The following is a 15239-nucleotide window of genomic DNA, read 5'->3' on the forward strand; positions in this document are numbered from 1 at the left end:
TGTGGGGCACTGGCCCTTAGTGAAGGCACGGACACGTGGATTCATTGTGTTGCTCTGTAACCAGGGGTCTGAGGAGTTTCTGGGTGGCTTGTGCCAGCTTGTCAGCATTATTTATTGATAACAGTGTGACTAGTGATGTGTACGTGGCTTCAGCGAGACCACAGAATGGTATGTTATTGGGGCTGGTTGCAATAACATGCCCATGTGACAAGCCAGGTATAAGAAGCCCCCAAACCAATACAATTTGGTCCTGGTCCTGAGGTTTTCTGTTGGGATTCCTTATCAAAAACAAACATGCATCACAGGGGGAAAGGGAGAGCAATTGGAACACAAACCCGTCATTATGGGCCCCTTGCAATGAGGCAGTCATTAGCTGGAACGCACATTTTTAGTTTAACGCTGTTGCTATATCGTGTCCTAGTCCTGCAAAATAGATCTTAAAGTGGGACGCATAGTCCATTTGGATCCTATGAGTCTTCTTTAGAAATTAAACCCTGGGGCGCCTGGGTGGCTCAGTCGGTTGAGCATCCGACTTCGGCTCAGGTCATGATCTCGCAGTTCGTGGTTTCGAGCCCCGCATCAGGCTCTGTGCTGACCTCTTGCTCAGAGCCTGGAGCCTGCTTCAGATTCTGTGTCTCCTTCTCTCTCTGCCCTTCCCCTGCTCACGCTTTGTCTCACTCTGTTTCTCAAAAATAAATAAATGTAAAAATTTTTTTAAAAAAATAAAAAGAAATTAAACCCTAACCGCTACCACTGGAACATTGGGCATCAGAAGTGACATTGCATTGAAGACCCAGATTCGTCTTTAACTAAAAATATTACTAAGGATTTATTTATAAGTAAAAAGGTTTTGATAAAGGGAATGCCCAGGTGGTTACTGAACCCCTTCGGTCTGAGGTGGCACAGGCTTTAAAATCAGTTGCTGATAATAGGACTTCCCGGTATAATATGGAAATGATAGAAACTTGACCTGAGGATCTAGCAAAATGGATGAGTAAGGAACTGCAAAAGAACGGCAAGTCAGCTGAACATTCCTTTTTAGCGTTCCTGCTTAACAAGACCAAGAGTGAGCTTTTCCCTTTTTGGCCAGTAGGAGGAGCGCCAGCCAAAGGAACCGGGACAAATCACACCCCATCAATTGTCTACATCTATAAAAATGGCTCCTAAGAAATTAGTGTATAATGGACTAACGGAGAAGTGCATCATTTACACTCAAAAGAGGGCAAATGCTCTACTGTCCTTCCTTTGCCTTGTGATGGTCAACGCCTACTGAAGCCATGGAAATACCTCAAAAGCTGGCGGCTTCAGAATGGCTCTACAAAGACTCTATGAAACAAGCCCCCAGGTTATGACTGACCCCTTGCCTGGGTTATGACTGACACTGTGATAAAAGAGGTATCACCAGAATGGGCATCTTATTGGACTTTGCCCTTGTGACCTCAGGAGAATGGAAAAAAAATGGCAGTCTTGAGGCACATTATTCTGTAGCTTTCCTTTCTTCTAATGTCTTTGTCTGGCTTTGGCTCATGGAATGAGCTGAGACCGTCCCCTCCTTTCATTCTTTTTTTTTTTTTAATTTTTTTAAAACGTTTATTTATTAATGAGAGACAGAGAGAGACAGAGCGTGAGCAGGGGAAGGGCAGAGGGAGAGGGAGACAGAATCTGAAGCAGGCTCTGGGCTCTAAGCTGTTAGCACAGAGCCCGACGCGGGGCTCGAACTCATGCACTGTGAGATCATGACCTGAGCCGAAGTCGGATGCTCAACCGACTGAGCCACCCAGGCGCCCCCCGCCTCCTTTCTTTTGTGAAGAAGTTTATAATGGATTGTTATTATTTTTCTTTAAGTAACTGATATATTCCAGTGAAGCTATTTGGGTCTGAGCTTTTCTTGGGTGGCAAAGTGTTTGAATATTATTTCAATTTCTTCACTTGTTATAGATACATTCATATATTTCTAATTCTTTTTGGATCAGTTTTGGCAATTTATGTCTATCTTACAGTTTCATTTATTTGTGTAAGTTGCTGGCATAAAATTGTTCGGAATTATATATAAGGGCTTTATAATGCTTTTAATTTTTGTAGAGTTGGTGATGGGTCTCCTCTTCCATAACTGATTTTGATGTGTGTCTTCTCTCTCCTTTCTGTTTGGTCTGTGTAGCTGAAGTTTGTTAATTTTCCTGGCATTTTCAAAGGACTAACTTTGCTTTCCTTAGTCTTTCGTCATTATTTTCCTGTGCTCTAGCCTTAATTATTTCCTTATTTCTCCTTACTTTGGATTTAGTTTTCTCTCTCTTTCCTGTTTCATGGGAGGGGGCTTAAGGTTACGGATTTGGGACATTTTTGCTTCTGATATAAGCACTGAAAGCTATAAATTTTCCTCTAGGCCCAGGATTAGCTGTCTCCCATACATTTGATGTTTTCTTTTTTATTCAATTTAAAATATTTTCCAATTTCTTTTTTTTTTAATTTCTTTGACCCATAGTCAATTGAGAAATGAGTGATTTAAATTTACAGCTACATGGGGATTCCACAAAGTCTCTCTGCTATTGATTTCTTGTTTAATTCTGTTTTGTTCAGAGAACTTTATATTATTTCAATCTTATAAAATTTATTGTCTTAAGTTCTAGCATATGATCTATATTTGTTTTCTATTGTTGTATAACAAATGCATTACTACAAGTAATATATATTACATTATGTTAAGATTTTTAAAAATATTTATTTATTTTTGGGAGAGAGACAGAGCATGAGCAGGGGAGGGGCAGAGAGAGAGGGAGACACAGAATCTGAAGCAGGCTCCAGGCTCTGAGCTATCAGCACAGAGCCTGATGTGGGGCTTGAACTCATGAACTGTGAGATCACGACCTGAGCTGCAGTCAGACGCTTAACCGACTGAGCCACCCAGGTGCCCCTATATTAAGATTTATCTTATATATATATGTGCATCAATTTAAGTTGGTTAATAGTGTTCAAGTCTTTTATTTCCTTCTTGATTTTCTGTCTAGCTTTCGTATCAATGATTGAGAATAAAATATTGAAACCCACTTGCAGTTGCTGAATTCTTTCAATTCTGTCAGTTTTGGCTTCCTATATTTGGGGGTCTCTGCTGTTAATTACACCTTCATTTACCCTTGTTCCTTCCTGCTCTGTTGACCCTTTTATCATGATAAAATATCCCTCTTTCTCTCTAATAATGTCTCATATTAAAGCCTATTTTATTTCATAATAATATAGGTATTCTAGCTTCTTATAGTAATGGTTCGTGTCTTTTTGAAGATACAAATAATAAATTATTTCCGAAAGATGCATTGTCCCCTCTCACTGATGACATATGCAGACAAAGTTTGCAGGTGTGATTTTATACTGTCATATTAGCTGCCCACAGGGAAGTTCTCCATGGACACTGAATTATTACCCTGGCTTGCCTTTTCTATTTATTTGGGGGGCTCGGGGAGGGGGGGGGGGGAGGGAAAGCATTTCTCTTTCTCACCACTGGATGTCAGTAGAGTCACCTGTGCAGAAGCTCTGAAAAAATGCCTTTAATTCTAAAATCTTCCTTGGCAGCAAAGGGAAGAGAAAATAAATTGCTGCAGTCTGAGATTCTCTGTTTAGAGTCCTGTACAGACACTCTTGGAAGAATGAAAGATCTTAGGAGATTAATCAGTTTCAAAATCCAGAGGCAGACAGATATTCAAATTGTTTAGAGAATCAAGTTGGTGTAAGGGAAAAAGTGGGGGGGGGTGGCGGCGGTGGAAGAAAATTGAAAATAAAACTCAACGGAGCATTTTCTATGTGAAACACACATGTTTTCAATACATCTTCAGATCTCAAGGTAGATGCCAATCTCATTTCACTCAGGCTGGAGGGGCGTGGCCGCTTAAAAGACACAGGTGGTTAACATGCTGGTTATGTTGAACCAATGGTAAGAAGTGACTTTGAGTGTTGCCTAAAGGGCTGGCTGCCTTTTCTGAGAAAGGAGTCAAAGCTAAGAGAAGTCTAGCTTTGGGAAAAGCCCTCAGGGAACCTAAGGATAGGTTGGGGACCCTCCCCAAGCAGAGAAACCCACCTTATGATTGATGAGAGGATTGGAACTTTCAGTCCACCCCCCTGGCCCCTGGAAAGAAGAGAGGGGAGAGAGGGGGTAAAAATTGAGTTTTATCACCAATGGGCAATGATTTAATCGATCATGGGTATGTAACAAAGCCTCCATAAAATGCCAGAACAGGATTGGGATAGCTTCTTGGTAAAAACAAAGAGATTCGGGAAGAGTGGTCCTTCACAGCATTTCCCATTCCTTGCCCTCTGTATCTCTTCTCTATGGCTTTTCTAGAGTTATATCCTTTTACAATAAACTGGTAATAGTAAGTGAAACATTTCTCTGAGTTCTGTGAGTCACTCTAGCAAATTAGTTGAACTAAGGAGGGGGCTTGGGAACCTCCACCTGTAGCCAGTGGGCCAGAAGCTCAGGTGACAATCTGGACCTACTACTGGCATCTGAAGTGGGAAGAGGGTGGTAGGGTCACAGTCTAATAGGACTGAGCCCTTAACCTGTAGGGTTAGATGCTATCTCCAGGTAGAATTGAGTTAATTGTTTGGTGGTATTGATAAAATACACATCATAGAAATCAAATAAAGATTTTATTTTGAAGCCAATTACTTACAGAGCTCCTGAGGTTTAATTGTAGGGGGCTTGTCTACATGTAGTGATGAGTAAAATCCTGTGAGGGAACACTACTGTCTACTATGAAAGAGTCGGAACACCACCGTAAGTCAGTTAACTCCTGTTGGCGATTAAGGGGGACAGGAAAGAGTTGTCTCCTTTACTTCGGCATGATCACTAAATCACACAATCCTATCTAGGTTTTTGGTAAATGTCTGACTATTTGGCGGTCTAGTCGATGGTAACTTACACATCTGTGCTTTTAACCTAATGCCAAACCAAGACCCCCCCTATTGAACACATATATTCAGCAACAAGAAAACAAACATATACATTTCCAGTACTCATTACCTAAACGCTACATTTCAGGGAACTCAAACTTTGCTTTCTTGAGTTTCTCTGGCTGGTCTTCATACAGTATCATAAAGCCAAATTTCTGATGACTATTTCCCCTAAGAAGTTACTAGTTCTTCGTATCCAGGGTCACGAAATGCCTTTGAGGGTGTGCTGGATTTATTCTTGCAACTCTGAGGCAGGAAAAGCACACGCTAAAAGAAACAAAATATGTTAGTTCTTCAGACTTCACTAAGGTTCAGCTTAATATATACATCTCTCGATGTCATTTCCTCCAATCTGTGTGTGTGTGTGTGTGTGTGTGTGTGTGTGTGCATGTGTGTTATACAAGATGAGTGTAGCATGTCATTAAGCTCTTTAAATAAGTGCTGCTCATCAGCTTAGTATTCATTCTGCTTTCTGTAATAAAATTTTGGATAAATCAAGGCTTTTTAATTTGGTTAAAGGAAGCTGTGAGTCTATGGTGGTGGGAGGGTGCTGTCCCATGGAATTTGAAACAACAAGTTTTTAAAAGTATCTTTTAGGTGAAAAAGAATTTGAAGATCACAGGAAGGTGAAGCGAGAGCAAAGGACGTTTGCCAAATCCAGTCATGTGCAAATATCTTTCACTGAGTCAAGACTGTTAAGGAGACTGGGGCTGTCTAGGAAAGACACAAGCCAAGTTCTAGGGACCCAAACACAGCACGGACTCACACACAGTGCCAGGCAAGCCACTTAACTTCCAGGTTTCTGCATTTACAAGATAGGAGACCGAACCGGTCCATTTTTCAGGTTCAACCATTCCATTTGGTTGACCCTCAGCCAGTCAGCTCCCCAGTCGTTATCTGCTTTCCTCATCTGTCTTCCATCCCCATCAAACCAGCTCGGATGTGTATCTCATGACCGACAACTGCCAGCCCGTCAGTCACTCTAGCTGACATCACTCAACACAACCCTGAACCTGAAATACACCTGGCAGGACTCGGGAAGGCCGGCCAGCACACTCACCCCAGGGAAGTCAGAGTGAGCCTGTTTCCACCAAATCACGGCAGAGAGCGCAGCCAGGCAGAACTCCAGCGCCGTGTAAATCAGCATCACAGACAGAGTTCCCTGCAGTGGAGGAAATACAAGATTGGCAGTGCTTGAGTCAACTGAAGCCCTCATCCCTTGTTGGGCGGCGATTGTAGGGATGAAGGCCTCAACCATCACAGAGTAGCAATTGGCTTAGTTTAATCCCTTTGCTTATTTAGACCCTTGAGAGGGAGGATGAACTGTAATTACATCAGCTACACATAATCCACTTTGTGCACTGTACGTTTCGCTCGGAGACATAGCTGTATCTGATTACATCGTTGACTCAGCTAGTGGTATAATAACTCCCAGGGCTGGGAAAGGCCAGCTCCCATTCTTGTCTCAGCCTCACCTCTACCGCTTAAGCAGCTGAGTGGGCCCGAAGTCTCTACTTCTCTAGCTTGTTTCCTCATTTATCAAATGTGCACCATGATACTTCCTTCTCAGGGGGATCTGAGAACCAATGAGGTTTTGACCTCATTGGTGCAAGTCCTTTGTAAAAGTCAATATTAACACCCCCTCTGGATGGGCTTTCTTAGCCTTTCTTGATGTCTGTGAGAGTGAGAAAGAACAATCAAGGCAATAAACACAGCATAAACAAAGCCGCCACCCTCACTGACAAAGCAAACCAACTCAAAAAAGACGCTCCACCAAGAGACTAGGTTCTACCATTTCTGTCCTGAGGCAGCCTTCATGCAAACCTGGCGAGATGATAGGACAGGAGAGCAAATGTGACTGCACAAACTTCTCGTCTATTTACACACAGTGGAAGAGGAAACGCAACTCGTGGACGTTAACGAGAAATTGTCCTAGCAAGCAAGCTCACTACAGTCCCTTTATTTATAAAGCAAAATTATCCCTCACCAATTCATACTTTATTCATTATACAAATCCCTCCTAAACTTCTCTCCAGGATGATTCTCACCATGAGCTGGCTCCACCAAGTGTGGGTTTATGTCAATTACTGCCACCTCATTTGCAGGTACCTTTTCCCCAAGATCATATCACGAACCTGGAGGGAAACAAGTTCCTCGGGCCAGCTCCATAAGGAGTGGTGTGCAAGCACGTGCTTGACCAGCTCTGGCCATCCTCCAGCTGTGTCCTTGACATCACCCACTTTTGTGATTGCAGGACAACAGATATTCTGGAGGCCCTTTATTCGTGTCTTTCTCAGGGTTTTCTGACCACACACATACCCTTCAATGCTCCAACCTAAGACATTATTTCTATTAGCTAAACTTCATTGCTTTCTTTTCCCTAACAGTGGCAATTGTTATCAGTTGCCATTCTCCATCCTCCTATATATATTTCTCAATTTAATAAATTCCACCTCTGTAAGTTACAACAAAGAGCAGTGATGCTGCTTTCTCACTCGATCAATACTGTTCATCACTGCGGTCACCGGAAGGAGAAGCCCTCACCTCCAGGGTCACACTTCCTACCCTCTACTTCTCAGTGCCGGGCCTGATGTCTGCTCAGGCCAAGTTAACACCCTAGTACACATACTTTCCATGCTTCCTGATCACTCACATCTTCCTGCTGTCTTTGCCTTTCTGAACTTACCTTTCCTCGTGCCAAGATTTTTGGTTTGGCAAACTCCTATTTTATGACTCTAACAACAGAATTACTTTGACTATTAAGAAACTCTATCAAGGTAAGTTTTAGCTTTTCCTTATCACCTTTATTTGTCATTGCCTGTTCTACTCCATTTCACTGCCCCAGAGCCTACCCTGTCATCTCAGTCGGGCAGTGCCCCCCTCTTTGGGAAGACAGAGCCTTGGCCTTCCCCCAGATGCCCAAACCAGAAAGAGTTAGACAGATTTTCAAAAGAAGGGGTAACGACAAGTCAAGGCTTTCAGAAACCTCATATGACTGGAACAACCCGTCTAAAAATACTTACAGTCAGAGTGGTTTTGGCCGTGATGCATTGTTTGTCCATATATGGGTTAATAAAATAGCTAAATGTAGTCCATTCAGGTTTTCTTTGCTCTTTGTTGAAGGTACACTTCCGAAAGGCAGGATCCACAGCATCCAACGTGACAGAGAGGAGAATGAAACCCACCAGAGCACATAGAGAGCTCAGAGTGTTTGCAACCACGCTGCTCTGAACCTGACAGACAAATGCTGAGCAAGAATCACTTCCGACGAGCAACCAACGTTCTATCATCCCTCTCTGCCAATGCGTTGCAGAACCTTACTTTCTAATCTGTGTCCTTCAGGAAGGCTAGCATGGGTAGACTTAAACCTGTAGGTCTCCCCAGCACTTAGCAACATCTCTGAACCTAGAAGGTACATCTTGGCTAGGTGAATGAATAAATGAAATGTTTCTCCCCACGTAGGACTTCAGTAGGTGACAGAGAATATTCCTCTCCTGAATTCTTTACCCAGGACTGATGGCTGGGCTTCCTGAGGCCGTGTCTACAGAATCCCCTAAAAGGTATGACCAAAGGCAGATGTGATTTCTTTCTCCCCCAACTCATCCAGAAACTCCTGGTGGAAGCATCAGCCACACAGAGGAGGCAGATGAAGCAAGGCGCTCCTCCTTGCACCCCACCTTCTTCAACGCCCAGCCACCCAGATAGGAATATGGGGACATAGTGTAGTCAGGCTTAGGTGAGCCCTGGAGTGGACAGACCCAGGGCTCTGTATGAATGAGCGGTCACACCCAGAGCTCTGTATGAAGGAGTATATAGAAAGAGTTCTAGTCTTAGGCCCGAGGATGGTGTAGCATGTGAGTGGCAGGGTGAGGCAGAAGGTCAGACTGGATGTTAGGAAGCTGACATCATGGTAGTAGCTTTGCCTGCGACCCTCTCAGTTTTCCTGAGTGCTCCGTTCCCCAGTTCCATTTTCCACTCTGGGTCTCGTTTCCACATGTACGAAGTGAGTGAGGGCAACAAATACACTGAGCTCAGAGATGTGGTCTCTTCTACCCCAACTCACAGGAAAGGGGACTCGAGCGAGGATGATCCTGAAAGCTATATTTATAGGTGAGTGTGGTCCAGGGAACTCCCAGTAGCCACAAATTAGAATATCACATAATCCTGTCTAGGTTCCTCTTCCTTTAGGGGCTCAGCAGTTGGAGATTTGGGGCACAGTAGAGAATAGGCAGGGCATTTTTCTCCTCCTAACCCCCATTCCCTAAAATAATGACTAAGGTACACGCTCCTGGGCCTCCTGATAACCTGATTTCTGGAGTATAGGTTTCTTAGAATAATTTAGGTTTGTTCTGGGACAACACTCTCCCTCCACCTCAGAAAGGGCTGGTATAATGTGTGAACACAGTAGAATTCACTACAAGATTCATGACTTGGTGAGCCTGAGTGCACCCAAAGCCCACACCCCCATGGCCTTGAGTTTGCTGCTCTGTTCACTCTGGTGTTGCTCTTCTCTGGGGTGAGGGTCCCATAAGCTTCCCCGATAATCTAGAAACATTAGTCTTTAAAAAAATATTTATTTATTTATTTTGAGAGAGAGGGAGAGTGAGCAAGCATGTGCATGTGTGGGAGGGGCAGAAGGAAATGAGAGAGAGAATCCCAAGCAGGTTCTGCACTGTCGGCACAGAGCCCAGTGCGGGGCTTGATCCCACGAACCATGAGATCATGACCTGAGCCGAGGTCAAGAGTTGGATGCTTAACCGACTGAGCCCCCCGGGCGCCCCTAGAAACATTATCCAATACGGTTGTCACTAGCCACATGGGCTACTTATATTTAAAGTAAACTGAAATAAAATTTGAAGTTCAGTTTGTCTATTTCACTGGCCACATTTCCGGTTCTCAGTTGCAACATGTGACTGGCAGTGTGATTGCTTCATCTCTGCTATTCCAGTAAGTTCTATAGGACAGCACTGATCTGGCAGCTTGGGGGCTAGGTAAGGGTTCCGAGTAATCAACCTCTAAAGTCTGATGAGAGAGAGAGTGAGAGAGAGAGAGAGAGAGAGAGAGAAAGAGAGGGGGGGGGATTGGCATTGTCCTGAGCACTCACTCTAATTTCCTGCTGCCTTCAGGAGATTTTTTTTTTTAAGCAGAGCTTCCAAATGGAGTTTCTCTGCTACTTTGTTCTATGGCATTCTCACGTGTGACCCCCAACATCAAACTACTTGAGGGACCTAGGATTGAGTGAAGATTTAGCGAAACTTTACAGATTAGAAACCTCCCTACAATCCATCTTTCCTCTCCCTGCCACTCCCAATCCTGGCTTTCCTGGAAGAGTTAAACGCAGGAAAATTTGTTTTTTTTTATCCAACACCAATAATTAATGACACCTTTTAGGACTCGAGCGTTTATACTCAGATCCTCCAAAAGTATTGAGTTTTAGATCAGATAGATAAAAGAATGAGAGAGAATTCCCCACATAACAATTCTGACTGGCTTTTCTCAAGGGTTTGGACAGAATCCACAACACATACACCTCTTTGTAACACCGTCACCGTCTTCGTCCCTGTCACCATCAAAGGTGCATTATAAGGAGGCAGACTTTTTCTAGAATAGATTCCTGGGCACTGGTCTAGAGTATAAGACAGTACCCTGAATGAAGTCTGTGATTGAGCGTGCAGTGACCGGAGGAGGGTGCACTGGACAGGAATATGGATAATCCAGACTCAGTTCCTGACTCTGATAAATATCTGCTCTGAACCTGCAAGGTGGAGACATTGACCCTGGAGATTTCTCCCTAAACTTCATTTCGATCCATGAGTAGTGGGTCAGAGTTCTTATACTCACCAAAGGCTTAGTTGACTTTTTCTCCATGATGACTGACAGAGTTCCAGAAATGACAAACTACTCAGAAAGGAGAGACAACGGTGAGGTCAGTTTCTACGTATACACGAAGCCGCGGTGTTAGCCACAAGGTGATGAGATGAAAAGTAAGGTGATCTTCAGAAGAAATGATTATTTGAGCCAACCAAGACATAGATGTAGAACCAGGTGACTCCTGCTATCCCACCCGACTCAACTCTTCTCTGGGCTATACACACAGGGAAACATGTTCTACCATTGACCCCTTGCTCCCGGCAGACAGTGAGCTGACAGGTGCACAGCCTGCCCTCCTGGCATCTTCTTCCCACTTCCACCCTGCTTGTCCTCCTAAGGATCTCTACTCACACACAAGCCTCCCATGAATGGGTAAGCAGACTTCAAAAGGGTGGAAAACACCGGGGTAAAAGATGGAGAGGACGGAACAGATACCAAAATGATCCCCAAACTCAACACCATCACCCCGCACAGGATCTGAATAGCCTGTTGGAAGAAGAAGAAGGGAGACAGAGGATTAAAGTCAGCATTTGGAGAGGCAAAGCCTCTCTATCTCTCCCAGGGTCCTCGCACATCATCACCGTCTACAGGATCCCAGCAAGGATACAGACACTGTAAAAGGTCTGGGGTGGGGGCTCCACAAAGATGTTGGAGGAAATGCTGCTGTGTCACAGAAAACTACAGTCTCGGGCCATCTGGCAGGTGCTCAGCAAGCCTTCGAGCATCTCTGCCTCTCTGGCTCATGGCCCTTGCTCCCGGCTCAGTGTTGGACTGTTTTCCCTGGCTCTCTCATTCTGTTACTACCAACTCTCCTGTCTCTTATGGAAACAGGGGCGATCTGAGAGCCCTCACACCGCCTTGGCACTGGTGATGTGGAAGTCCCTCCCTTCATCTCCCACACCCTGCTGGACACAACAGAGAACCTGACCCTCCGGTCAGCTCCTTGACCCCTCCAGTCCACGTCCCTACAGCTGTGGATCTTGGCTTCCAAGTAGCCAAGGTTGCCTCCTTGACACCCACTGCAGATATTTCCAGCCCTGTGAATATTTGCCAAGCAGTTTTCCAAACATTATGTCCCACGAACCTCATAGTACCCCACAGGATCATGTATTTGAGGCAAGGCAATGGGTCCCCCCAGGTTCTGCAGCCTTAGATCATATAACTGCAGAGATAATTCCAGTCCTACATATATCCCTCCCAGCTCTCCTCCCTTCAGTCCGCAGAGCTCTAGCAAATCATGCATGAGAGGAGAGAAGCTAACAAAAGACACATATCATCCCTGTTCTCAGAAGGGAAGGAATAAAAGAGGGGAGAGAAGTTTATTTTTCTCATGATTTGTGGTGAGGGAAAAATTCCCTTCAAAAACATCAGTCAGGTTGCCTAAGCATGCAATTGGTGAACACATAGAAAAAAACATACATAAAATATGGAATTACTTATCACCATTACTCTGGTAAAACATGTAGACATATGGCTTTTTGTACTCTGATTACACTTCAAGAGAGTGATTTTGGGGGCTCCCGGGTGACTCAGTCAGTTGAGCGTGTGACTTCGGCTCAGGCCACAATCTTGTGGTTCATGAGTTCGAGCCCTGCATCAGGCTCAGTGCTGACAGCTCAGGGCCTGGAGCCTGCTTCAGATTTTGTGTCTCGCTCTCTCTCTGCCCCTACCCTGCCCATACTCTCTCTCTCTCTCTCTCTCTATCTACTAAAAATAAATGAAACATTAAAAACAATAAAAAAAGAAAGTGATTTTTTATAAAAAGAGGAGTGTGCTATTGCAAAACTATGGAAACATCAACAAAGACTCAATTGCTAGTATTCAGAAGAGGGGAGAAACATTTTTAGTATCATCTTACGTCTGGGGAAGGTTTGGATGGCTCTACAAGTGGCTTCCATTGGACTACTCACGAACCCAGAGTCCCTCTGGCAAAACTTAAGAGCCACCATGGCGTAGTCTAAAGACTACGGTTTCTTTCCTGTACCCCGCCCCCCTCCCCATCCCATTCCAGCACGTTCTGAATTGGGCTTACCCCAAGAACTTTGACCTCTGCCTTTAGTTGTTTCTTGAGGTTGTATTGCCTCTGGTTGGTGGGTTTAGGTTCCCCTGTTTGGGGGAAGCTGATGCCATTTGGTGTCAGAACTGCAATGGCCTCATTGGTCATGGACCGTGATAGCATGATTGTGCCACGAACCCTGGAAGAGAAAATAAACACATTCAGTTCTTAAAAAGTATAGAGCTCTCAGGCTTCCCAAAATTGGAAGCCAGTATTTGCCCATTAGTCTGGACTTGACCTATTCTTTTAGGGAAGGAAATTTATACAGCATGCAGCGGTGAAAACCACAAATACTTGGCATCATGAATATTTGTTTCCCAACAGCGTTTGGCTCACCAATCTCGAGAGGCAGATGGTCACACAAAACTTGCAATACGTCGAAATCTCTCCCCTGGTTCTACCCACAACAAGTGAATAGCCAAATATTCCAAGAATTTCACCCTCAAACGTCCCTACCAGTTATGAGATGCAGGGAGGGTTCTATTCATCAGCGTTTTCCTATTCGGGTTCTGTACTTTTCACGCTACCTAACTGTTCATTTTTTAGCCCAATAATAATACTTATTAGGATTAATCCCAAGTATTTTTAAGTTGTATTTTATTAGACATTATCCTCTAGTGCCTTTTTTTTAAAAGTAATCTCTATACCCAAAATGGGGCTTGAACTCATGACCCCGAGATCAAGAGTCACATGCTCTACGGACTGAGCCAGCCGGGTGCCCCCACCCTCTAATGCCTTTTTAATCCTTACAACAACCCTGTAGGTTAGTTGGTTCTTTAGTTACCAAAACCATGCCGTAGTGAGGGAAACTCGGAATCAAAAAGCTTGTTGTGAAGGGAAATAAAACCCACTTTGCACACATGCATGGCAAAGAGTTAATGCCGAAGAGATATTTGCAGTTATGATGATTACTCAGGCACGTCCACATAACTGGAGAGCTGTAGAGCTGGGACTGGACCCCAGCTCCCCCTGAGTATGGAGCCTTTGCACAATTCACTAGATCGTGTGACCCCTTCATCCTTTCCACCTGGCAACAGCAGCCTGTGCCTGTGTTGACTCATTCTGGAGAGGCAGCAGCATGTAGAAATACGGTAACAGGACCAGAGTCACGAAAGCCAGGTTCCAGGCCCGAGCCTTCCACTTGCCAGCCTCAAGTGACCAAACTGCCTGCAGTATTAGCGACGAGCTCAGCCTGCATCTCTGCTCATAGCACCGTTCTCAGCCCCTGGACTGTCCGGTTTGTACAAGGCCCAAGAACAGTTGAAGGGGCAAGAGCTGTGCTCTCATTGATCACGTGACTTCAGGTAAGGGACTCACTGAGATCACACAGTTAGAAAACAGCAGCAAGAGTTAATCCAGAACTCCTTCCCTCTGCCTGCTCTATTTCCAAAATAATCTGGTGCCTCTTAACTTCTCTCCAGGAGCTTCCAATCCAATATCCCCCCTAAGGGAGGCACAGCAGGGGAGTCAGAAGTTGAAAACAGTCTCTGGACATTGCCTACCTGTGCCCGTGGACCAGCCTGTTGGTTGCAGCTGAGGTCTCTCAAACTCCCAGGAGACTCTCGGTTCTCACACAGTCCTGTAGAATTTTCTACTGGTCTTCACCTTTTGAAAATCACCAGCCCTTCCTCAGTCCAGAGTTTATAGCCACACAGGATGTGATACTTACAGATTGTGGATTTGTGAAATGTGCTTGCACTTCCTTTTTTCCCCAAACTCCTAGCATCTTCAGCAAAGTCTCCAGTAGAAAACCTAAAGATTGGGAGAACGTGAGATTCCCTGAGCCCTGTGTGTGCATTGCCACCCCAACACTTCCTAGCTCTGTGTTATCAGACAAGTCGGTGTTCTTCTCTGCCTCAGTTTTCAAGTCTCTTAAACAGAGCAACAGTACCAACACTGGAGATTTGTTATGAATCAGTTTAGAGAAAATATTTATAGAAGGCCTTTACTGTTTCCAAGAGGCATTCAATAATAGTAACATTGATCGTGATAGTGATATTGATAAATAATAATATTAAATAACATATAGCTAACTATAGTCATAATAATGGTGATAATGACTATGCTGATTTCAAGAGGCATTCAATAATATATAAGTAATAACAGTAATAATAGAATATAGAAAAAATGTTTTTGTTACTTACGTAAAGTTTTCTTTTTCCAGTTCCTTAGGCTCTGGACAGGCTGAACCAGCCTCTCAGCACCCACTGCCTAGATGCTGCCTGCTATAGGGTGGTCCTTCTTTTCTGGTTTCTCTCTTTCTAGCAATGGATCTCTGTGTCCCAGAAAGGTTGGACACTTCTAGGAAGTGGTGAAACCAGATGGGGGCGTAGTTGGGGAAGGACCTGCACAGATTTAACAAACTCAGACT

General features: G+C 44.3%; 1 protein-coding gene across 1 annotated transcript; it reads right to left on the reverse strand.

Moving 5' to 3' along the window:
• Positions 1-6011: 6011 nt before the first annotated feature.
• MS4A6A (membrane spanning 4-domains A6A) lies at positions 6012-12991 on the reverse strand. Its single transcript, XM_047069978.1, has 5 exons — positions 12845-12991; positions 11164-11298; positions 10783-10839; positions 8069-8174; positions 6012-6103 (listed from the first exon to the last, which is right to left on the reverse strand). Exons 1-5 carry the CDS (start codon positions 12989-12991, stop codon positions 6012-6014), a joined length of 537 nt encoding a protein of 178 aa, XP_046925934.1.
• Positions 12992-15239: the final 2248 nt, after the last annotated feature.

The sequence above is a fragment of the Lynx rufus genome, unplaced genomic scaffold, assembly GCF_022079265.1.
Source record: "Lynx rufus isolate CCGP_SWC_20201006 ecotype Redwood Valley unplaced genomic scaffold, mLynRuf1.p SCAF_9, whole genome shotgun sequence".
NCBI classification, from domain to species: Eukaryota; Metazoa; Chordata; class Mammalia; order Carnivora; family Felidae; genus Lynx; species Lynx rufus.